The sequence below is a fragment of the Haliotis rufescens genome, unplaced genomic scaffold (assembly GCF_023055435.1).
Source record: "Haliotis rufescens isolate VD_foot unplaced genomic scaffold, xgHalRufe1.0.p SCAF_4, whole genome shotgun sequence".
Lineage (NCBI taxonomy): Eukaryota > Metazoa > Mollusca > Gastropoda > Lepetellida > Haliotidae > Haliotis > Haliotis rufescens.
The window spans coordinates 4,228,175-4,253,430 of record NW_025964112.1 but is presented as its reverse complement, the minus strand read 5'-3'; the positions used below and the strand labels follow the sequence as shown (position 1 = coordinate 4,253,430).

The window sequence follows — 25,256 nt, the reverse complement described above, 5'->3', positions numbered from 1 at the left end:
GTACAATAGCTGGAATCATTGTGTACAATAGCTGGAATCATTGTGTACAGAAGCTGGTATCACTGGTTACAGTAGCTTGTATCACTGTGTAAAGTAGCTTGTATCACTGTGTACAGTAGCTGGAATCATTGTGTACAATAGCTGGAATCATTGTGTACAGTAGCTGGTATCACTGTGTACAGTAGCTTGTATCACTGTGTAAAGTAGCTGGAATCATTGTGTACAATAGCTGGAATGATTGTGTATAATAGCTGATATCACTGTGTACAGTAGCTGGTATCACCCTGTACAGTACATGGTATCACTGTGTACAATTGCTGGTATCACTGTGTACAGTAGCTGGTATCTCTGTGTACAGTAGCTGGTATCACTGTGTACAGTAGCTGGTATCACTGTGTACAATAGCTGGTATGAAGGTGTACAGAACCTGGTATCACTGTGTACAGTACCTGGTATCACTGTGTACAATAGCTGGTATCACTGTGTACAGTACCTTGTATCACTGTGTACAGAACCTGGTATCACTTTGTACAATTGCTGGTATCACTGTGTACACTTGATGGCATCAAGGTGTACAGAACCTGGTATCACTGTGTACAATAGCTGGTATCACTGTGTACAGTAGCTGGTATCACTGTGTACAGTAGCTGGTATCACTTTGTACAGAACCTGGTATCACTGTGTACAATAACTGGTCTCACTGTGTACAATAGCTTGTATCACTGTGTACACTAACTGGTATCACTGTGTACAGTAGCTGGTATCACTGTGTACAGTAGCTGGTATCACTTTGTACAATTGCTGGTATCACTGTGTAGAATTGCTGGTATGAAGGTGTACATTAGCTGGTATCACTGTGTACAATAGCTGGTATCACTGTGTACAGTAGCTGGTATCATTGTGTACAGTAGGTAGTATCACTGTGTACAGTAGCTGGTATCAATTTGTACAGAACCTGGTATCACTGTGTACAATAACTGGTCTCACTATGAACAATAGCTGGTATCACTGTGTACACTAACTGGTATCACTGTGTACAGTAGCTGGTATCAAGATGTACGGTATCTGGTATCACTGTGTACAGTAGCTGGTATCACTGTATACAATACCTGGTATCACTGTGTACAATTGACGGTATCACTGTGTACAGTACCTGGTATCACTGTGTAGAGTAGCTGGTATCACTGTGTGCAGTAGCTGGTCTCACTGTGTACTTTACATGGTATCACTGTGTACAGTAGCTGGTATCACTGTGTAGAGTAGCAGGTATCACTGTGTACAATTGGTGGGATCAAGGTGTACAGTTGCTGGTACCACTGTTTACAATAGCTGGTATCAAGGTGTACACTAGCTGGTATCACTGTGTACAATAGCCGGTATGAATGTGTACAGTAGCTGGTATCACTGTGTACAGTACCTGGTATCACTGTGTAGAGTAGCTGGTTTCACTGTGTACAATAGCCGGTACCAAGGTGTACAGTAGCTGGTATCACTGTGTACAATGTGTGGTATCACTGTGTACAATAACTGGTATCACTGCTTACAGTACCTGGTATCACTTTGTACGGAAGCTGGTATCACTGTGTACAATAGTTGGTTTCACTGTGTACAGTACCTGGTATCATTGTGTACAGTACCTGTATCACTGTGTACAATAGCTGGTATCACTGTGTACATTTGCTGGTATCACTGTGTACAGTCCCTGGTATCACTGTGTACAATAGCTGGTGTCACTGTGTACAATAGCTGCTATCACTGTGTACAGTACCTGGTATCACTGTGTACAGTACCTGGTGTCACTGTGTACAATAGCTGGTATCACTGTGTACAATTGCTGGTATCACTGTGTACAGTAGCTGGTATCAAGGTGTACAGAACCTGGTATCACTGTGTACAGTAGCTGGTATCACTGTGTACAATAGCTGGTATCACTGTGTACAGTTCCTGGTATCACTGTGTACAATAGCTGGTATCACTGTGTAGAATAGCTGGTATCACTGTGTACGGTAGCTGGTATCACTGTGTACAGTTGCTGGTATCACTGTGTACAATAACTGGTATCACTGTGTATAGTATCTGGTATTACTGTGTACAGTTGCTGGTATCACTGTGTACAATAACTGGTATCACTGTGTACAGTATCTGATATCACTGTTTACAGTTGCTTGTATCACTGTGTACAATAACTGGTATCACTGTGTACAGTATCAGGTATTACTGTGTACAATACCTGGTATCACTGTGTACAATAGCTGGTATCACTGTGTACAATAGCTGGTATTACTGTGTACAATAGCTGGTGTCACTGTGTACAATAGCTGGTATCAAGGTGTATAGAACCTGTTATCATTGCGTACAGTACCTGGTATCACTGTGTACAATAGCTGGTATCACTGTGTACAGTTGCTGGTATCACTGTGTACAGTACCTGGTATCACTGTGTACAATAGCTGGTATCACTGTGTACAATAGCTGGTATCACTGTGTACAGTTGCTAGTATCACTGTGTACAATAACTGGTATCAGTGTGTACAGTATCTGGTATTACTGTGTACAGTAGCTGGTATCACTGTGTACAGTAGCTGGTATCACTGTGTATAGTAGCTGGTATCAAGGTTTACAGTAGCTGGTATTACTGTGTACAGTAGCTGGTATCACTGTGTACAGTAGCTGGTATCACTTTGTACAGAACCTGGTATCACTGTGTACATTAACTGGTATCACTGTCTACAGTAGCTGGTATCACTGTGTACAGTAGCTGGTATCACTGTGTACAGTAGCTGGTATCACTGTGTACAATAGCTGGTATCACTGTGTACAATAGTTGGTCTCACTGTTTACAGTACCTTGTATCACTGTGTACAGTACCTTGTATCACTCTGTACAGTACCTTGTATCACTGTGTACAGTAGCTGGTATCACTTTGTAAAGTAGCTGGTATCACTGTGTACAATAGCTGCTATCACTGTGTACAATAGCTGCTATCACTGTGTACAATAGTTGGTCTCACTGTTTACAGTACCTTGTATCACTGTGTACAGTACCTTGTATCACTCTGTACAGTACCTTGTATCACTGTGTACAGTAGCTGGTATCACTTTGTAAAGTAGCTGGTATCACTGTGTACAGTAGCTGGTATCAATGTGTACAATACCTGGTATCACTGTGTACAATTGCTGGTATCACTGTGTACAGTAGCTGGAAATAATGTGTACAGTAGTTGGTATCACTGTACAGTAGCTGGTATCACTGTGTACAGTACCTGGTATCACTGTGTACAGTACCTGGTATCACTGTGTACAATAGCTGGTATCACTGTGTACAGTAGCTGGTATCACTGTGTACAACAACTGGTATCACTGTGTACACTAGGTGGTATCACTGTGTACAACAGCTGGTATCACTGTGTACAGTAGCTGCTATCACTGTGTACAGTACCTGGTATCACTGTGTACAGTATCTGGTATTACTGTGTACAGTAGCTGGTATCACTGTGTACAGTAGCTGGTATCACTTTGTACATAACCTGGTATCAATGTGTATAGTAGCTGGTATCACTGTGTACAGTAGCTGGTATCACTGTGTACAGTAGCTGGTATCACTGTGTAGAGTAACTGGTATCACTGTGTACAGTTGCTAGTATCACTGTGTACAGTTGCTAGTATCACTGTGTACAATAACTGGTATCACTGTGTACAGTATCTGGTATTACTGTGTACAGTAGCTGGTATCACTGTGTACAGTAGCAGGTATCACTTTGTACAGAACCTGGTATCACTGTGTACAGTAGCTGGTATCACTGTGTACAGTAGCTGGTATCACTGTGTATAGTAGCTGGTATCAAGGTGTACAGTAGCTGGTATTACTGTGTACAGTAGCTGGTATCACTGTGTACAGTAGCTGGTATCACTTTGTACAGAACCTGGTATCATTGTGTACATTAACTGGTATCACTGTCTACAGTAGCTGGTATCACTGTGTACAGTAGCTGGTATCACTGTGTACAATAGCTGGTATCACTGTGTACAACAGCTGGTATCACTGTGTACAGTAGCTGCTATCACTGTGTACAGTACCTGGTATCACTGTGTACAATAGCTGGTATCACTGTGTACAATAAGTGGTATCACTGTGTGCAGTAGGTTGTATCATTGTGTACAGTAGCTGCTATCACTGTGTACAATAGCTGGTATCACTGTGTACAATAAGTGGTATCAATGTGTACAGTAGGTTGTATCATTGTGTACAATACCTGGTATCACTGTGTACAGTAGCTGGTATCACTGTGTACAATACCTGGCATCACTGTGTATAATTGCTGGTATCACTGTGTACAGTAGCTGGTATCACTGTGTACAATACCTGGCATCACTGTGTATAATTGCTGGTATCACTCTGTACAGTAGCTGGTATCACTGTGTACAATAGCTGGTATCACTGTGTACAGTACCTGGTATCAATGTGTACAATAGCTGGTATCACTGTGTACAATAAGTGGTATCACTGTGTACAGTAGATTGTATCATTGTGTACAGTAGCTGCTATCACTGTGTACAGTAGCTGGTATCAATGTGTACAATACCTGGTATCACTGTGTACAGTAGCTGGTATCAATGTGTACAATACCTGGTATCACTGTGTACAGTAGCTGGTATCACTGTGTACAATGTCTGGTATCACTGTGTACAATAACTGGTATCACTGCTTACACTACCTGGTATCACTGTGTACAATAGCTGGTATCACTGTGTACAATAGTTGGTCTCACTGTGTACAGTACCTTGTAGCAAGGTGTACAATAGATTGTATCACTTTGTACAGAAGCTGGTATCACTGTGTACAATAGTTGGTTTCACTGTGTACAGTACCTGGTATCATTGTGTACAGTACCTGTATCACTATGTACAATAGCTGGTATCACTGTGTACAATAAGTGGTATCACTGTGTACAGTAGGTTGTATCATTGTGTACAGTAGCTGCTATCACTGTGTACAGTAGCTGGTATCAATGTGTACAATACCTGGTATCACAGTGTACAGTAGCTGGTATCAATGTGTACAATACCTGGTATCACTGTGTACAGTAGCTGGTATCACTGTGTACAATGTCTGGTATCACTGTGTACAATAACTGGTATCACTGCTTACAGTACCTGGTATCACTGTGTACAATAGCTGGTATCACTGTGTACAATAGTTGGTCTCACTGTGTACAGTACCTTGTAGGAAGGTGTACAATAGATTGTATCACTTTGTACAGAAGCTGGTATCACTGTGTACAATAGTTGGTTTCACTGTGTACAGTACCTGGTATCATTGTGTACAGTACCTGGTATCACTGTGTACAGTAGCTGGTATCAAGGTGTACAGAACCTGGTATCACTGTGTACAGTACGTTGTATCACTGTGTAGAATAGCCGGTATCACTGTGAACAGTTGGTAGTATCACTGTGTATAGTTCCTGGTATCACTGTGTACAATAGCTGGTATCACTGTGTAGAATAGCTGGTATCACTGTGTACGGTAGCTGGTATCACTGTGTACAGTTGCTGGTATCACTGTGTAGAATAACTGGTATCACTGTGTATAGTATCTGGTATTACTGTGTACAGTTGCTGGTATCACTGTGTACAATAACTGGTATCACTGTGTACAGTATCTGGTATCACTGTTTACAGTTGCTTGTATCACTGTGTACAATAACTGGTATCACTGTGTACAGTATCAGGTATTACTGTGTACAGTACCTGGTATCACTGTGTACAATAGCTGGTATCACTGTGTACAATAGCTGGTATTACTGTGTACAATAGCTGGTATCACTGTGTACAGTAGCTGGTATCAAGGTGTACAGAACCTGTTATCATTGCGTACAGTACCTGGTATCACTGTGTACAATAGCTGGTATCACTGTGTACAGTTGCTGGTATCACTGTGTACAGTACCTGGTATCACTGTGTACAATAGCTGGTATCACTGTGTACAATAGCTGATATCACTGTGTACAGTTGCTAGTATCACTGTGTACAATAACTGGTATCACTGTGTACAGTATCTGGTATTACTGTGTACAGTAGCTGGTATCACTGTGTACAGTAGCTGGTATCACTTTGTACATAACCTGGTATCAATGTGTATAGTAGCTGGTATCACTGTGTACAGTAGCTGGTATCACTGTGTACAGTAGCTGGTATCACTGTGTAGAGTAACTGGTATCACTGTGTACAGTTGCTAGTATCACTGTGTACAGTTGCTAGTATCACTGTGTACAATAACTGGTATCACTGTGTACAGTATCTGGTATTACTGTGTACAGTAGCTGGTATCACTGTGTACAGTAGCTGGTATCACTTTGTACAGAACCTGGTATCACTGTGTACAGTAGCTGGTATCACTGTGTACAGTAGCTGGTATCACTGTGTATAGTAGCTGGTATCAAGGTGTACAGTAGCTGGTATTACTGTGTACAGTAGCTGGTATCACTGTGTACAGTAGCTGGTATCACTTTGTACAGAACCTGGTATCATTGTGTACATTAACTGGTATCACTGTCTACAGTAGCTGGTATCACTGTGTACAGTAGCTGGTATCACTGTGTACAATAGCTGGTATCACTGTGTACAATAGTTGGTCTCACTGTTTACAGTACCTTGTATCACTGTGTACATTACCTTGTATCACTCTGTACAGTACCTTGTATCACTGTGTACAGTAACTGGTATCACTTTGTAAAGTAGCTGGTATCACTGTGTACAGTAGCTGGTATCAATGTGTGCAATACCTGGTATCACTGTGTACAATTGCTGGTATCACTGTGTACAGTAGCTGGAAAGAATGTGTACAGTAGCTAGTATCAACATGTACAGAATCTGGTATCACTGTGTACAGTAGTTGGTATCACTGTACAGTACCTGGTATCACTGTGTACAGTACCTGGTATCACTGTGTACAGAACCTGGTATCACTGTGTACAATAGCTGGTATCACTGTGTACAATAGCTGGTATCACTGTGTACAGTACCTGGTATCACTGTGTACAATAGCTGGTATCACTGTGTACAATAAGTGGTATCACTGTGTACAGTAGGTTGTATCATTGTGTACAGTAGCTGGTATCACTGTGTACAATAGCTGCTATCACTGTGTACAGTAGCTGGTATGAATGTGTACAATACCTGGTATCACTGTGTACAGTAGCTGGTATCACTGTGTACAATACCTGGCATCACTGTGTATAATTGCTGGTATCACTGTGTACAGTAGCTGGTATCACTGTGTACAATACCTGGCATCACTGTGTATAATTGCTGGTACCACTGTGTACAGTAGCTGGTATCACTGTGTACAATACCTGGCATCACTGTGTACAGTACCTGGTATCACTGTGTACAATAGCTGGTATCACTGTGTACAATAGCTGGTATCAATGTGTACAGTAGCTGCTATCACTGTGTACAATAGCTGCTATCACTGTGTACAGTAGCTGGTATCAATGTGTACAATACCTGGTATCACTGTGTATAATTGCTGGTATCACTGTGTACAGTAGCTGGTATCACTGTGTACAATAGCTGGTATCACTGTGTACAGTAGCTGGAATCACTGTGTACAATACCTGGTATCACTGTGTACAATTGCTGGTATCACTGTGTACAATAGCTGGTATCACTGTGTACAGTAGCTGGAATCACTGTGTACAATACCTGGTATCACTGTGTACAATTGCTGGTATCAAGGTGTACAATAGCTGGTATCACTGTGTACAGTAGCTGGTATCACTGTGTACAATACCTGGTATCACTGTGTACAGTAGCTGGTATCACTGTGTACAATACCTGGTATCACTGTGTACAATTGCTGGTATCAAGGTGTACAATAGCTGGTATCACTTTGTGCAGAAACTGGTATCACTCTGTACAATTGCTTGTATCACTGTGTACAGTAGCTGGTATCACTGTGTACAATAGCTGGTATCACTTCGTACAGAACCTGGTATCACTGTGTAGAATTGCTGATATCACTGTGTACAGTAGCTGGTATCACTGTGTACAATAGCTGCTATCACTTTGTACAGAACCTGGTATCTCTGTGTACAGTACCTGGTATCCTTGTGCACAGTACCTGGTATCACTGTGTACAATAACTGGTATCACTGTGTACAGTAGCTGGTATTAAGCTGTACAGTAGCTGGTATCACGGTGTACAATAACTGGTATCACTGTGTACAGTAGCTGGTATCAATTTGTACAATAGCTGGTATCACTGTGTACAGTAGCTGGTATCACTGTGTACAATACCTGGTATCACTGTGTACAATTGCTGGTATCAAGGTGTACAATAGCTTGTATCACTGTGTACAGTAGCTGGTATCACTGTGTACAATACCTTGTATCACTGTGTACAGTAGCTGGTATCACTGTGTTCAATACCTGGTATCACTGTGTACAATTGCTGGTATCAAGGTGTACAATAGCTGGTATCACTTTGTGCAGAACCTGGTATCACTCTGTACAATTGCTTGTATCACTGTGTACAGTATCTGGTATCACTGTGTACAATAGCTGGTATCACTTCGTACAGAACCTGGTATCACTGTGTAGAATTGCTGATATCACTGTGTACAGTAGCTGGTATCACTGTGTAGAATAGTTGGTATAACTTTGTACAGAACCTGGTATCTCTGTGTATAGTACCTGGTATCCTTGTGCACAGTACCTGGTATCACTGTGTAAAATACCTGGTATCACTGTGTACAATTGCTGGTATGAATGTTAAAAATTGCTGGTATCACTTTGCACAGAACCTGGTTTCACTATGTACAATTGCTGGTATCAAGGTGTACAATAGTTGGTCTCACTGTGTACAGAACCTGGTATCACTGTGTAGAATAGCTGGTATCACTGTGTACAGTAGCTGGTATCAGAATGTACAGTAGCTGGTATCACTGTTTACAATAGCTGGTATCTCTGTTTACAGTAGCTGGTATCACAATGTACAGTAGCTGGTATCACTGTGTACAATAGTTGGTTTCACTGTGTACAGTACCTTGTATCAAGGTGTACAGTAGCTGGTATCACTTTGTACAGAACCTGGTATCACTGTGTACAGTACCTGGTATCACTCTGTACAATTGCTGGTTTCAAGGTGTACAATAGTTGGTATCACTGTGTACAATAACTGGTATCACTGTGTACAGTATCTGGTATTACTGTGTACAGTAGCTGGTATCACTGTGTACAGTAGCTGGTATCACTGTGTACAATAGGTGGTATCACTTTGTACAGAACCTGGTATCTCTGTGTACAGTACCTGGTATCCTTGTGTAGAGTACCTGGTATCACTGTGTACAATACTTGGTATCACTGTGTACAATTGCTGGTATCAAGGTGTACAATAGCTGGTATCACTTTGTACAGAACCTGGTTTCACTGTGTACAATTGCTGGTATCAAGGTGTACAATAGTTGGTCTCACTGTGTACAGTAGCTGGTATCACTGTGTACAATAGCTGGTATCAAGGTGTACAGAACCTGGTATCACTGTGTACAGTACCTGGTATCACTGTGTACAATAGCTGGTATCACTGTGTACAGTAGCTGGTATCACAGTGTACAGTAGCTGGTATCACTGTGTACAATAGCTGGTATCACTGTGTACAGTAGCTGGTATCACAATGTACAGTAGCTGGTATCACTGTGTACAATAGTTGGTTTCACTGTGTACAGTACCTTGTATCAAGGTGTACAGTAGCTGGTATCACTTTGTACAGAACCTGGTATCACTGTGTACAGTACCTGGTATCACTGTGTACAATTGCTGGTTTGAAGGTGTACAATAGCTGGTATCACTGTGTACAATAACTGGTATCACTGTGTCCAGTATCTGGTATTACTGTGTACAGTAGCTGGTATCACTGTGTACAGTAGCTGGTATCACTGTGTAGAGTAGCTGGTATGACTGTGTACAGAACCTGGTATCTCTGTGTACAGTACCTGGTATCCTTGTGTACAGTACCTGGTATCAATGTGTACAATACCTGGTATCACTGTATAGAGTAGCTGGTATCACTGTGTACAATTGCTGGTATGAAGGTGTACAGTTGCTGGTACCACTGTGTATAGAACCTTGTATCACTGTGTACAGTAGCTGGTATCACTGTGTACAGTAGCTGGTATCACTGTGTACAATAGCTGGTATCACTGTGTACAGTAGCTGGTATCACTGTGTACAGTAGCTGGTATCACTGTGTACAATAGCTGCTATCACTGTGTACAGTAGCTGGTATCAATGTGTACAGTAGCTGCTATCACTGTGTACAATAGCTGCTATCACTGTGTACAGTAGCTGGTATCAATGTGTACAATACCTGGTATCACTGTGTACAATACCTGGCATCACTGTGTATAATTGCTGGTATCACTGTGTACAGTAGCTGGTATCACTGTGTACAATAGCTGGTATCAACGTGTACAGTAGCTTGTATCACTGTGTACAATAGCTGGCAACAATGTGTATAATTGCTGGTATTACTGTGTACAGTAGCTGGTATCACTGTGTACAATAGCTGGTATCACTGTATAGAGTAGCAGGTATCACTGTGTACAATTGCTGGTATCAAGGTGTACAGTTGCTGGTACCACTGTGTAAAGAACCTTGTATCACTGTGTACAGTACCTGGTATCACTGTGTACAGTAGCTGGTATCACTGTGTACAATACATGGTATCACTGTGTACAATTGCTGGTATCACTGTGTACAGTACCTGGTATCACTGTGTACAGTAGCTGGTATCAAGGTGTAGAGAAGCTGGTATCAATGTGTACAGTAGCTGGTATCACTGTACAATAGCTGGTATCACTGTGTACATAAGCTGGTATCACTGTGTACAGTAGCTGGTATCACTGTGTACAATAGCTGGTATCACTGTGTACAGTAGCTGGTATCACTGTGTACAATAACTGGTATTACTGTGTACACTAGGTGGTATCACTTTGTACAACAGCTGGTATCACTGTGTAGAGTAGGTTGTATCATTGTGTACAGTAGCTGCTATCACTGTGTACAATAGCTGGTATCAATGTGTACAATACCTGGTATCACTGTGTACAGTAGCTGGTATCACAGTGTACAATACCTGGCATCACTGTGTATAATTGCTGGTATCACTGTGTACAGTAGCTGGTATCACTGTGTACAGTACCTGGTATCAATGTGTATAATTGCTGGTATCACTGTGTACAGTAGCTGGTATCACTGTGTACAGTAGCTGGTATCACTGTGTACAGTAGCTTGTATCACTGTGTACAATACCTGGCATCAATGTGTATAATTGCTGGTATTACTGTGTACAGTAGCTGGTATCACTGTGTACAATAGGTGGTATCACTGTGTACATTAGCTGGTATCACTGTGTACAATAGCTGGTATCACTGTGTACAGTAGCTGGTATCACTGTGTACAATACCTGGTATCACTGTGTACAGTAGCTGGTATCCCTGTGTACAATACCTGGTATCACTGTGTATAATTGCTGGTATCAAGGTGTACAATAGCTGGTATCACTTTGTGCAAAACATGGTATCACTCTGTACATTTGCTGGTATCACTGTGTACAGTAGCTGGTATCACTTTGTACAAAACCTGGTATCTCTGTGTACAGTAGCTGGTATCACTGTGTACAATTGCTGATATCAAGTCGTACAGTAGCTGGCATCACTATGTACAATAGTTGGTATCACTGTGTACAGTAGCTGGTATCAAGGTGTACAGTAGCTGGTATCACTGTGTACAGTAGCTGGTATCACTGTGTACAGTATCTGGTATCACTTTGTACAGAACCTTGAATCACTGTGTACAATAACTGGTATCACTGTCTACAGTAGCTGGTATTAAGCTGTACAGTAGCTGGTATCACGGTGTACAATAGCTGGTATCACTTTGTACAGAACCTGGTTTCACTGTGTACAATTGCTGGTATCAAGGTGTACAATAGTTGGTCTCACTGTGTACAGTAGTTTGTATCACTTCGTACAGAACCTGGTATCACTGTGTACAATTGCTGGTATCACTGTGTACAGTAGCTGGTATCTCTGTGTACAATAGCTGGTATCACTTTGTACAGAACCTGGTATCACTGTGTACAGTACCTGGTATCACTGTGTAGAATAGCTGGTATCACTGTGTACAGTAGCTGGTATCACAATGTACAGTAGCTGGTATCACTGTGTACAATAGTTGGTTTCACTGTGTACATTACCTTGTATCAAGGTGTACAATAGCTGGTATCACTTTGGACAGAACCTGGTATCACTGTGTACAGTACCTGGTATCACTGTGTACAATTGCTGGTTTCAAGGTGTACAATAGCTGGTATCACTGTGTACAATAACTGGTATCACTGTGTACAGTATCTGGTATTACTGTGTACAGTAGCTGGTATCACTGTGTACAGTAGCTGGTATCACTATGTACAATAGCTGGTATCACTTTGTACAGAACCTGGTATCTCTGTGTACAGTACCTGCTATCCGTGTGTACAGTACCTGGTATCACTGTGTATAATTGCTGGTATCAAGGTGTACAATAGCTGGTATCACTTTGTACAGAACCTGCTTTCACTGTGTACAATTGCTGGTATCAAGGTGTACAATAGTTGGTCTCACTGTGTACTGTAGCTGGTATCACTGTGTACAATAGGTGGTATCAAGGTGTACAGAACCTGGTATCACTGTGTACAGTACCTGGTATCACTGTGTACAATAGCTGGTATCACTGTGTACAGTAGCTGGTATCAAAGTGTACAGTAGCTGGTATCACTGTGTACAATAGTTGGTAGCACTCTGTACAGTACCTGGTATCATTGTGTACAGTACCTGGTATCAATGTGTACAATAGCTGGTATCACTGTGTACATTTGCTGGTATCACTGTGTACAGTACCTGGTATCACTGTGTAGAATAACTGGTATCACTCTGTACAATAGCTGGTATCACTGTGTACAGAACCTGGTATCACTGTGTACAATAGCTGGTATCACTGTGTACAGAACCTGGTATCACTGTGTACAATAGCTGGTATCACTTTGTACAGTTGCTGGTATCACAGTGTACAATAATTGGTATCACTGTGTATAATAGCTGGTATCACTGTGTACAATAGCTGGTATCAAGGTGTACAGAACCTGGTATCACTGTGTACAATAGCTGGTATCACTGTGTACAATAGCTGTTTTCACTGTGTACAGTAGCGGGTATCACTGTGTACAGTTGCTGGCATCACTGTGTACAATAACTGGTATCACTGTGTACAGTATCTGGTATTACTGTGTACAGTTGCTGGTATCACTGTGTACAATAGCTGGTATCACTTTGTACAGAACCTGGTATCTCTGTGTATAGTACCTGCTATCCTTGTGTACAGTACCTGGTATCACTGTGTACAATTGCTGGTATCAAGGTGTACAATAGCTGGTATCACTTTGTACAGAACCTGCTTTCACTGTGTACAATTGCTGGTATCAAGGTGTACAACAGTTGGTCTCACTGTGTACAGTAGCTGGTATCACTGTGTACAATAGGTGGTATCAAGGTGTACAGAACCTGGTATCACTGTGTACAGTACCTGGTATCACTGTGTACAATAGCTGGTATCACTGTGTACAGTAGCTGGTATCAAAGTGTACAGTAGCTGGTATCACTGTGTACAATAGTTGGTAGCACTCTGTACAGTACCTGGTATCATTGTGTACAGTACCTGGTATCAATGTGTACAATAGCTGGTATCACTGTGTACATTTGCTGGTATCACTGTGTACAGTACCTGGTATCACTGTGTACAATAACTGGTATCACTCTGTACAATAGCTGGTATCACTGTGTACAGAACCTGGTATCACTGTGTACAATAGCTGGTATCACTTTGTACAGTTGCTGGTATCACTGTGTACAATAATTGGTATCACTGTGTATAATAGCTGGTATCACTGTGTACAATAGCTGGTATCAAGGTGTACAGAACCTGGTATCACTGTGTACAATAGCTGGTATCACTGTGTACAATAGCTGTTATCACTGTGTACAGTAGCGGGTATCACTGTGTACAGTTGCTGGCATCACTGTGTACAATAACTGGTATCACTGTGTACAGTATCTGGTATTACTGTGTACAGTTGCTGGTATCACTGTGTACAATAGCTGGTATCACTTTGTACAGAACCTGGTATCTCTGTGTACAGTAGCTGGTATCACTGTGTACAGTAGGTGGTATCACTTTGTACAGTAGCTGGAATCATTGTGTACAGTATCTGGTATCACTGTGTACAGAACCTGGTATCACTGTGTACAGTACCTGGTATCACTGTGTACACTAGCTGGTATCACTGTGTACAGTAGCTGCTATCACTGTGGACAGTAGATGTTATCAAGGAGTACAGTAGCTGGTATCACTGTGTACAGTACCTGGTATCACTGTGTACACTAGCTGGTATCACTGTGTACAGAAGCTGGTATCAATGTGTACAATAGCTGGAATCACTGTGTACAATAGCTGGTATCACTGTTTACAGTAGCTGGTTTCACTTTGTACAGAACCTGGTATCAATGTGTACAGTAGCTGGTATCACTGTGTACAATTGCTGATATCAAGTCGTACAGTAGCTGGCATCACTATGTACAATAGCTGGTATCACTGTGTACAGTAGCTGGTATCAAGGTGTACAGTAGCTGGTATCACTGTGTACAGTAGCTGGTATCACTGTGTACAGTATCTGGTATCACTTTGTACAGAACCTTGAATCAATGTGTACAATAACTGGTATCACTGTCTACAGTAGCTGGTATTAAGCTGTACAGTAGCTGGTATCACGGTGTACAATAACTGGTATCACTGTGTACAGTTACTGGTATCACTTTGTACAATAGCTGGTATCACTGTGTACAGTAGCTGGTATCACTGTGTACAATAGCTGGTATCACTGTGTACAGTAGCTGGTATCACTTTGTACAATAGCTGGTATCAATGTGTACAGTAGCTGGTATCACTGTGTACAGTAGCTGGTATCACTGTGTACAGTAGCTGGTATCACTGTGTACAGTACCTGGTATCACTTTGTACAGAACCTGTAATCACTGTGTACAATAACTGGTATCACTGTGTATAGTAGCTGGTATCACTGTGTACAGTAGCTGGTATCACTGTGTACAGTAACTGGTATCACTGTCTACAGTAGCTGGTATCACTGTGTACAGTAGCTGGTATCACTGTGTACAATAGCTGGTATCACTGTATAGAGTAGCAGGTATCACTGTGTACAATTGCTGGTATCAAGGTGTACAGTTGCTGGTACCACTGTGTAAAGAACCTGGGATCACTGTGTACAGTAGCTGGTATCACTGTGTACAGTACTTGGTATCAATGTGTACAGTAGCTGGTATCACTGTGTACAATACCTGGTATCACTGTGTACAATTGCTGGTATCACTGTGTACAGGACATGGTATCACTGTGTACAGTAGCTGGTATCAAGGTGTACAGAAGCTGGTATCACTGTGTACAGTAGCTGGTATCATTGTGTACAGTATCTGGTATCACTGTGTACAATACCTGGTATCACTGTGTACAATTGCTGGTATCACTGTGTACAGTAGCTGGTATCAATGTGTACAGTAACTAGTATCAAGGTGTACAGAAGCTGGTTTCACTGTGTACAGTAGCTGGTATCACTGTACAGTAGCTGGTATCACAGTACAGTAGCTGGTATCACTGTGTACAATAGCAGATATCACTGTGTACAGTAGCTGATATCACTGTGTACAATAACTGGTATCACTGTGTACACTAGGTGGTATAACTGTGTACAACAGATGGTATCACTGTGTACAATAGCTGGTATCACTGTGTACAGTACCTGGTATCACTGTGTACAATAGCTGGTATCTCTGTGTACAATAACTGGTATCACTGTGTACAGTAGGTTGTATCATTGTGTACAGTAGCTGCTATCACTGTGTACAATAGCTGGTATCAATGTGTACAATACCTGGTATCACTGTGTACAACAGCTGGTATCACTGTGTACAATAGCTGGTATCACTGTGTACAGTAGCTTGTATCACTGTGTACAATAGCTGCTATCACTGTGTACAGTAGCTGGTATCAATGTGTACAATACCTGGTATCACTGTGTACAGTAGCTGGTATCACTGTGTACAATACCTGGTATCACTGTGTACAGTAGCTGGTATCACTGTGTACAATACCTGGAATCACTGTGTACAATTGCTGGTATCAAGGTGTACAATAGCTGGTATCACTTTGTGCAGAACCTGGTATCACTCTGTACAATTGCTGGTATCACTGTGTACAGTACCTGGTATCACTTTGTACAATAGCTGGTATCACTTCGTAGAGAACCTGGTATCACTGTGTAGAATTGCTGATATCACTGTACAGTAGCTGGTATCACTGTGTACAATAGCTGGTATCACTTTGTACAGAACCTGGTATCTCTGTGTACAGCAGCTGGTATCCTTGTGTACAGTACCTGGTATCACTGTGTACAATACCTGGTATCACTGTGTACAATTGCTGGTATCAAGGTTTGCAATAGCTGGTATCACTTTGTACAGAACCTGGTTTCACTGTGTACAATTGCTGGTATCAAGGTGTACAATAGTTGGTCTCATTGTGTACAGTAGCTGGTATCACTTCGTACAAAACCTGGTATCACTGTGTACAGTACCTGGTATTACTGTGTACAATAGCTGGTATCACTGTGTACAGTAGCTGATATCACAATGTACAGTAGCTGGTATCACTGTGTACAATTGCTTGTATCACTTTGTACAGAACCTGGTATCACTGTGTACAGTACCTGGTATTACTGTGTACAATATCTGGTATCACTGTGTACAGTAGCTGGTATCACTTTGTACAGTAGCTGGTATCACTGTGTACAATTGCTGGTATCACTTTGTACAGAACCTGGTATCACTGTGTACAGTACCTGGTATTACTGTGTACAATAGCTGGTATCACTGTGTACAGTAGCTGGTATCACAATGTACAGTAGCTGGTATCACTGTGTACAATAGCTGGTATCACTGTGTACAGTAGCTTGTATCACTGTGTACAATAGCTGCTATCACTGTGTACAGTAGCTGGTATCAATGTGTACAATACCTGGTATCACTGTGTACAGTAGCTGGTATCACTGTGTACAATACCTGGTATCACTGTGTACAGTAGCTGGTATCACTGTGTACAATACCTGGAATCACTGTGTACAATTGCTGGTATCAAGGTGTACAATAGCTGGTATCACTTTGTGCAGAACCTGGTATCACTCTGTACAATTGCTGGTATCACTGTGTACAGTACCTGGTATCACTTTGTACAATAGCTGGTATCACTTCGTAGAGAACCTGGTATCACTGTGTAGAATTGCTGATATCACTGTACAGTAGCTGGTATCACTGTGTACAATAGCTGGTATCACTTTGTACAGAACCTGGTATCTCTGTGTACAGCAGCTGGTATCCTTGTGTACAGTACCTGGTATCACTGTGTACAATACCTGGTATCACTGTGTACAATTGCTGGTATCAAGGTTTGCAATAGCTGGTATCACTTTGTACAGAACCTGGTTTCACTGTGTACAATTGCTGGTATCAAGGTGTACAATAGTTGGTCTCATTGTGTACAGTAGCTGGTATCACTTCGTACAAAACCTGGTATCACTGTGTACAGTACCTGGTATTACTGTGTACAATAGCTGGTATCACTGTGTACAGTAGCTGATATCACAATGTACAGTAGCTGGTATCACTGTGTACAATTGCTTGTATCACTTTGTACAGAACCTGGTATCACTGTGTACAGTACCTGGTATTACTGTGTACAATATCTGGTATCACTGTGTACAGTAGCTGGTATCACTTTGTACAGTAGCTGGTATCACTGTGTACAATTGCTGGTATCACTTTGTACAGAACCTGGTATCACTGTGTACAGTACCTGGTATTACTGTGTACAATAGCTGGTATCACTGTGTACAGTAGCTGGTATCACAATGTACAGTAGCTGGTGTCACTGTGTACAATAGCTGGTTTCACTGTGTACAGTACCTGGTATCACTTTGTACAGAACCTGTAATCACTGTGTACAATAACTGGTATCACTGTGTATAGTAGCTGGTATCACTGTGTACAGTAGCTGGTATCACTGTGTACAGTAACTGGTATCACTGTCTACAGTAGCTGGTATCACTGTGTACAGTAGCTGGTATCACTGTGTACAATAGCTGGTATCACTGTATAGAGTAGCAGGTATCACTGTGTACAATTGCTGGTATCAAGGTGTACAGTTGCTGGTACCACTGTGTAAAGAACCTGGGATCACTGTGTACAGTAGCTGGTATCACTGTGTACAGTACTTGGTATCAATGTGTACAGTAGCTGGTATCACTGTGTACAATAGCTGGTATCACTGTGTACAATTGCTGGTATCACTGTGTACAGGACATGGTATCACTGTGTACAGTAGCTGGTATCAAGGTGTACAGAAGCTGGTATCACTGTGTACAGTAGCTGGTATCATTGTGTACAGTATCTGGTATCACTGTGTACAATACCTGGTATCACTGTGTACAATTGCTGGTATCACTGTGTACAGTAGCTGGTATCAATGTGTACAGTAACTAGTATCAAGGTGTACAGAAGCTGGTTTCACTGTGTACAGTAGCTGGTATCACTATACAGTAGCTGGTATCACAGTACAGTAGCTGGTATCACTGTGTACAATAGCAGATATCACTGTGTACAGTAGCTGATATCACTGTGTACAATAACTGGTATCACTGTGTACACTAGGTGGTATAACTGTGTACAACAGATGGTATCACTGTGTACAATAGCTGGTATCACTGTGTACAGTACCTGGTATCACTGTGTACAATAGCTGGTATCTCTGTGTACAATAACTGGTATCACTGTGTACAGTAGGTTGTATCATTGTGTACAGTAGCTGCTATCACTGTGTACAATAGCTGGTATCACTGTGTACACTACCTGGTATCAACGTGTAGAGTAGCTGGTATCACTGTATACAGTACCTGGTATCAATGTATACAGTATCTGGTATCAATGTGTACAGTAGCTGGTATCAAGGTGTACAGTAGCTGGTATCACTGTGTACAGTAGATGGTATCAAGGATTACAGTAGCTGGTATCACTGTGTACAGTAGCTGGTATCACTGTGTAGAGTAGCTGGTATGACTGTGTACGGTACATGATATCATGGAGTACAGTAGGTGGTATCACTGTGTACATTAGCTGGTATCAATGTGTACAGTAGCTGGTATCACTGTGTACAGTAGCTGGTATCAAGGTGTACAGAAGCTGGTATCACTGTGTACAGTACCTGGTACCACTGTACAGTACCTGGTATCAAGGTGTACAATAGCTGGTATCACTGTGTACAGTAGCTGGTATCACTTTGTACACTAGCTGGTATGACTGTGTACAGTACCTGGTATCACTGTGTACAGTAGCTGGTATCACTGTGTACCGTAGCTGGTATCACTTTGTACAGTAGCTGGTATCACTGTGTACAGTACCTGGTATCACTGTGTACAGTAGCTGGTATCACTGTGTACCGTAGCTGGTATCACTGTGTACAGTAGCTGATATCACTTTGTACAGTAGCTGGTATCACTGTGTACAGTAGCTGGTATCACTTTGTACAGTAGCTGGTATCACTTTGTACAGTAGCTGGTATCACTTTGTACAGAACATGGTATCACTGTGTACAATAACTGGTATCACTGTGTACAGTAGCTGTTATCAAGGTGTACAATAGCTGGTATCAAGGTGTACAGTAGCTGGTATCACTGTGTACAGTAGCTGGTATCACTGTGTACAGTAGCTGGTATCACTGTGTACAATAACTGGTATCACTGTGTACAATTGCTGGTATCACTGTGTACAAGAGCTGGTATCACTGTGTACAGTAGCTGGTATCACTGTGTACAGTAACTGGTATCACTGTGTACAGTAACTGGTATCACTGGTATGTCTTACTCTGTACAGTAGCCAGTCTTACTATGTACTGTATCCAGTCTTACTCTGCACAGAAACCAGTCTTTCTCTGTACAGAAACCAGTCTTACTCTGTACAGAAGCCGGTCTTACTTTGTACAGTAGCCAGTCTTACACTGTACAATAGTCAATCTCTCTGTGTACAATAGCAGAACAGAATACAGAACCCGGTCTTACTCTGTATAGAAGCCAGCCTTACTCTGTACAGTAGCCAGTCTTACTCTGTACAGAAAGCAGCCTTTCCCTGTACAGATGCCGGTCTTTCTCTGTACAGTAGCCAGTCTTACTCTGTACAGAAGCCGGTCGTACTCTGTACAGTAGCCAGTGTTACTCTGTACAGAAAGCAGTCTTTCTCTGTACAGAAGCCGGTCTTTCTCTGTACAGTAGCCAGTCTTACTCTGTACAGAAGCCGGTCTTACTCTGTAAAGTAGCTGTTTTTACTCTTCATAGTAACCGGTCTCACAATGTACAGTAAATGTATCACTTTGTACAGAAGCAAGCCGCACTCTGTAAAGTAGCCGTTCTCTCTCTGTACGGAAGCCAGTCTTACTCTGTACAGAAGTCAGTCTTACTCTGTACAGTAGCTGTTCTTACTCTTCATAGTAACCGGTCTCACAATGTACAGTAGATGTATCACTGTGTACAGAAGCAAGCCTCACTCTGTAAAGTAGCCGTTCTCTCTCTGTACAGAAGCCGGTCTCACTCTGTACAGTAGCCAGTATTTCTCTGTACAAAAGCAAGTCTCACTCTGTACAGTAGCCGGTCTCACTCTGTACAGTAGCCGGTCTCACTCTGTACAGAAGCCAGTCTCACTCTGCACAGTAGCCAGTCTTACTCGGTACAGTAGCCGGTCTCACTCTATACAGAAGCCGGTCTTACTCTGTACAGAAGCCAGTCTTTCTCTGTACAGAAGCCAGTCTTACTCTGTACAGAAGCTGGTCCTACTCTGTACAGAAGCCAGTCTTACTCTGTACAGAAGCCAGTCTTACTCTGTACAAAAGCCAGTCTCACTCTGTACAGAAGCCGGTCTTACTCTGTACAGAAGCCAAACTTACTCTGCACAGAAGCCAGTCTTACTCTGTACAAAAGCCAGTCTCACTCTGTACAGTAGCCAGTCTTACTCTGTACAATAGCCATTCTCAATGTGTACAATAGCCAGTCTTACTCTGTACAGTAGCTGTTCTTACTCTTCATAGTAACCGGTCTCACAATGTACAGTAGATGTATCACTGTATACAGAAGCAAGTCTCACTCTGTAAAGCAGCCGTTCTCACTCTGTATAGAAGCCAGTCTTACTCTGTACAGAAGCCGGCCTTACTCTGTACAGAAGCCAGTCTTACTCTGTAAAGAAGCTAGTCTTACTCTGTACAGTAGCCAGTCTTACTCTGTACAGAAGCCGGTCTCACTCTGTACAGAAGCCGGTCTCACTGTGTACAAAAGCCGGTCTTCTTACTCTGTACAGTAGCCAGTCTTACTCTGTACAGTAGCCGGTCTCACTCTGTACAGCAGCCGGTCTCACTTTGTACAGTATCCGGTCTTACTCTGTATAGTAGCCGGTCTCACTCTGTACAGAAGCCAGTCTTACTCTGTACAGTAGCCGGTCTCACTGTGTACAGTAGCCGGTCTTACTCTGTACAGTATCCGGTCTTACTCTGTACAGTCGCCGGTCTCACTCTGTACAGAAGCCAGTCTTACTCTGTACAGTAGCCGGTCTCACTCTGTACAGAAGCCAGTCTCACTCTGTACAGAAGCTGGTCCTACTCTGTACAGAAGCCAGTCTCACTCTGTACAGAAGCCAGTCTTACTCTGTACAAAAGCTAGTCTCACTCTGTACAGTAGCCGGTCTTACTCTGTACAGAAGCCAATCTTACTCTGTACAGAAGCCAGTCTTACTCTGTAGAAAAGCCAGTCTCACGCTGTACAGAAGCCGGTCTAACTCTGTACAGAAGCTAGTCCCACTCTGTACAGTAGCCGGTCTTACTCTGTACAGAAGCCGGTCTTACTCTGTACAGAAGCCGGTCTTACTCTGTACAAAAGCCGGTCTCACTCTGTACAGAAGCCAGTCTCACTGTACAGTAGCCGGTCTCACTCTGTACAGAAGTCAGTCTCACTCTGTACAGAAGTCGGTCTCACTCTGTACATAAGCCGGTCTAACTCTGTACAGAAGCTAGTCCCACTCTGTACAGTAGCCCGTCTTACTCTGTACAGAAGCCGGTCTTACTCTGTACAGAAGCCAGTCTTACTCTGTACAGAAGCCAGTCTCACTCTGTACAGAAGCCAGTCTCACTCTGTACAGTAGCCGTTCTCACTCTGTACAGAAGTCAGTCTCACTCTGTACAGAAGTCGGTCTCACTCTGTACAGAAGCCGGTCTCACTGTGTAGAGAAGTCGGTCTTACTCTGTACAGAAGCCGGTCTTACTCTGTAGAGAAGCCGGTCTTACTCTGTACAGAAGCCGGTCTTACTCTGTACAGTAGCCAGTCTCACTCTGTACAGTAGCCGGTCTTACTCTGTACAGTAGTTGGTCTCACTCTGTATAGTTGTCAGTCTCACTGTTTACTGTAGCTGTCTCACTCTGTACAGTAGCCAGTGACGGTCGTGTCCATGGTGATTGAGTGTGTTGTCAGGTGTTCCATTGAATGGCAGTTGGATGTTGTATTTTCATTTTCCATCCGCGGCATTGTTGAGTAATACATGCGTACACTTTTCCAGGACCAAGACACTTGTTTTCGACTTCTATGGATGTTTATATGACAAGATCCTGCCTTGCATTCCATCTGCCTGGCAAAGAGCATTCCCATCCCTTGACCAGACAAAAAAGGCACTCGACTACTTGTGTAACAACATAAACGGTAACTGTGCTTGAAAGACTGGCCTTTACGTTGCAGCATCATGTTAGTGGGCTAGGGTTAGGGTTAGGGTTAGGGTTAGGGTTAGGGTTGGGGTAAGTTAGGGTTAGGGTTAGGTTCTATTATTTATTGTTACGAAATAAGTATTTACAAAATGTAAACAAGCACTTGTAAAAATATCACAGTCTTAGCAAAATCACAGATGTTGCTATTTACTTGTACATATAAAACTTGTGACATTGAAGTTACGTTGCGTTATGCCCCCTGTAAGACCTTTTATGTACGCTTCAGTCAGTCAGACCGTCAGTGTTGATCTGAACCTCTGAGTGTGTATTTTTTCAGATGTGGACTATACATGTCTGGCAGAAACTGGTAGGTCAACCACCCTGCTGAACTGTGTGCTGGCTGGCTACAAAGGAGGTTCTGACTCTTCCACGCCTGATGGATACCTCGCAACCATCTGCAGGTATACCCAAAACGTATTTCAAAATGTGCTATAGAATATTGAAAGAATGCATAAAAAGGCACTCGAATATCACTCTGTTCTGTGTCAGTTGAATACATGTGTGACTGCATCACTGTTTATCTCTGGATTTAGTAGACAAAAATTATAACACAAATTCATAAAGCACCGCTTGATTAATGTATGATAGTAATTTCGAAATGTAAGAAAAATGAGGACGTGAGAATTTGGCCATCCTGATCTTCAGATATTTCGAAAATACATCCTCACTGAGCCTGTCCCATTTAATCTTGGCATTTTCAGTCTATCGCAGCTGTCTGTGAGCTGCATTAAGACAGCCTATGGTTCCTGTCCGAAGAGAACTGGAGATGTCCTGGCAGAAGTGGAGAAGCTCGGGAAACCTGCTGCCTGTGACGCCTGTACCTCCCCGCCTTCACTTCTCCTCGTGCTGTTCTCAGTGCTGTCCTTCATGCTGGCCTTGCTCAAGTAGATACCCTAATGGCACTGATATACACAACTGATCAAGAATTTGAACTTGTGTTATTTTTGTTGTAAATATTTCGAAACAGGGAAACTGAAATAATTTAACGAAAAGAGTTGGCCCAACTTCGTTACTTATTCACATATGGTTATCTGTTTTAAAAAAACCACCGATATGATTTATATATTATTATCTCCCGACTGCCATGCTACCGTCCAATGGTTTTTCGGGACAAAAATGTATAAACCTTCACTGTTCCGTCATCTCTCTGTGGTGAAACACATACATCTTCACTTGTGTTTAATTTTGATGGATGCAGTTGGGTCTATCGTGTATCGTGTCGGAGCAAATCACAAAATACGTTCACAAATTCACGAACATCGCATACATATGACCCAGATTGTGCGTGGTACAGCTTGCAGGGCAGTAGAAAGCATCACGGTGCTGAGACAGATATCAATAGATGACAATGACACATTCACAACAGTCCACCAGGCGGTAATCTAAAGCATACACCATGTTCAGATGTAAAACATCAATATTCTTTCCGTTGCCATGGAAACGTGTAAGCAAGTTTGTATTAGGCAGATGGTGATTTGCCTGAGGGCAGCCATATTGTTCCAGAAGTATTACGGCTGCTGGTTGTGATGTTGCAAAATGTTTTCTTTATATACAGTACAACAAAACAAAACGGAAACTAGGATCATGTACTGCACCTGTGTTCACAGGATTACATGGGATTAGTCTGATTTATATGTACCCAAAAACAAAGTAATTGTGGTCACTTAATTAATTAATTCTTCTTGCTTAATGCATTGAAGACATTGTAGTGTACTGTTATTTAATTCCGATGAAACTGACTACATGTGCTTAAGGAAGTGGTTTTCTTTTCATTCTACCCAGCAATAAATACAGGAAATGTACATAGATTATGTATAAATATGTGGTTATTTTCATGTCACACCAGAAATAGACTTTAGGAAATGAATAAGGGAACACATAGTTTTAGACACAGTACAATGATATGCTATCATGGGTTCAAGCCTTGTCTGCCAAATACACGTGGGAAACATTGCACACAAACACATCTCAACATTTGATTCTGACAGTTGTTGAACTTGTATGCGCCCTTATCGAAATCTACTAACAGTAAAGCTTATTATTATTGACCATTGTTCATTGTTACTTTATTCATTTCCATCAGTATTTATATACTAGCATTTTGATTTTCTTGTCTCCCTAATACCCTACTGTTTCAAAGTGACCCTGGTGTGTGTTGATAGTTCCTTTGTTGTGTACACGCGTACACAGTGATCAACCACGAAAGTCATAAATATCATGTCACAATAGGTAATCATTTTAAGTAATTAATAC

At 42.0% G+C, this 25,256-nt stretch overlaps 1 protein-coding gene across 1 annotated transcript in view; it reads left to right on the top strand.

Moving 5' to 3' along the window:
* The window catches only part of LOC124142991, a 36,589-nt gene extending 12,196 nt beyond the window's left edge, over window positions 1-24,393 (top strand). The window contains exons 3-5 of the mRNA XM_048381748.1: window positions 22,802-22,941; window positions 23,281-23,404; window positions 23,705-24,393. Coding sequence (XP_048237705.1) covers window positions 22,802-22,941; window positions 23,281-23,404; window positions 23,705-23,891 — 451 coding nt within the window. The 3' untranslated portion in view covers window positions 23,892-24,393. The remainder of the gene's footprint in view (window positions 1-22,801; window positions 22,942-23,280; window positions 23,405-23,704) is intronic.
* Window positions 24,394-25,256: the final 863 nt, after the last annotated feature.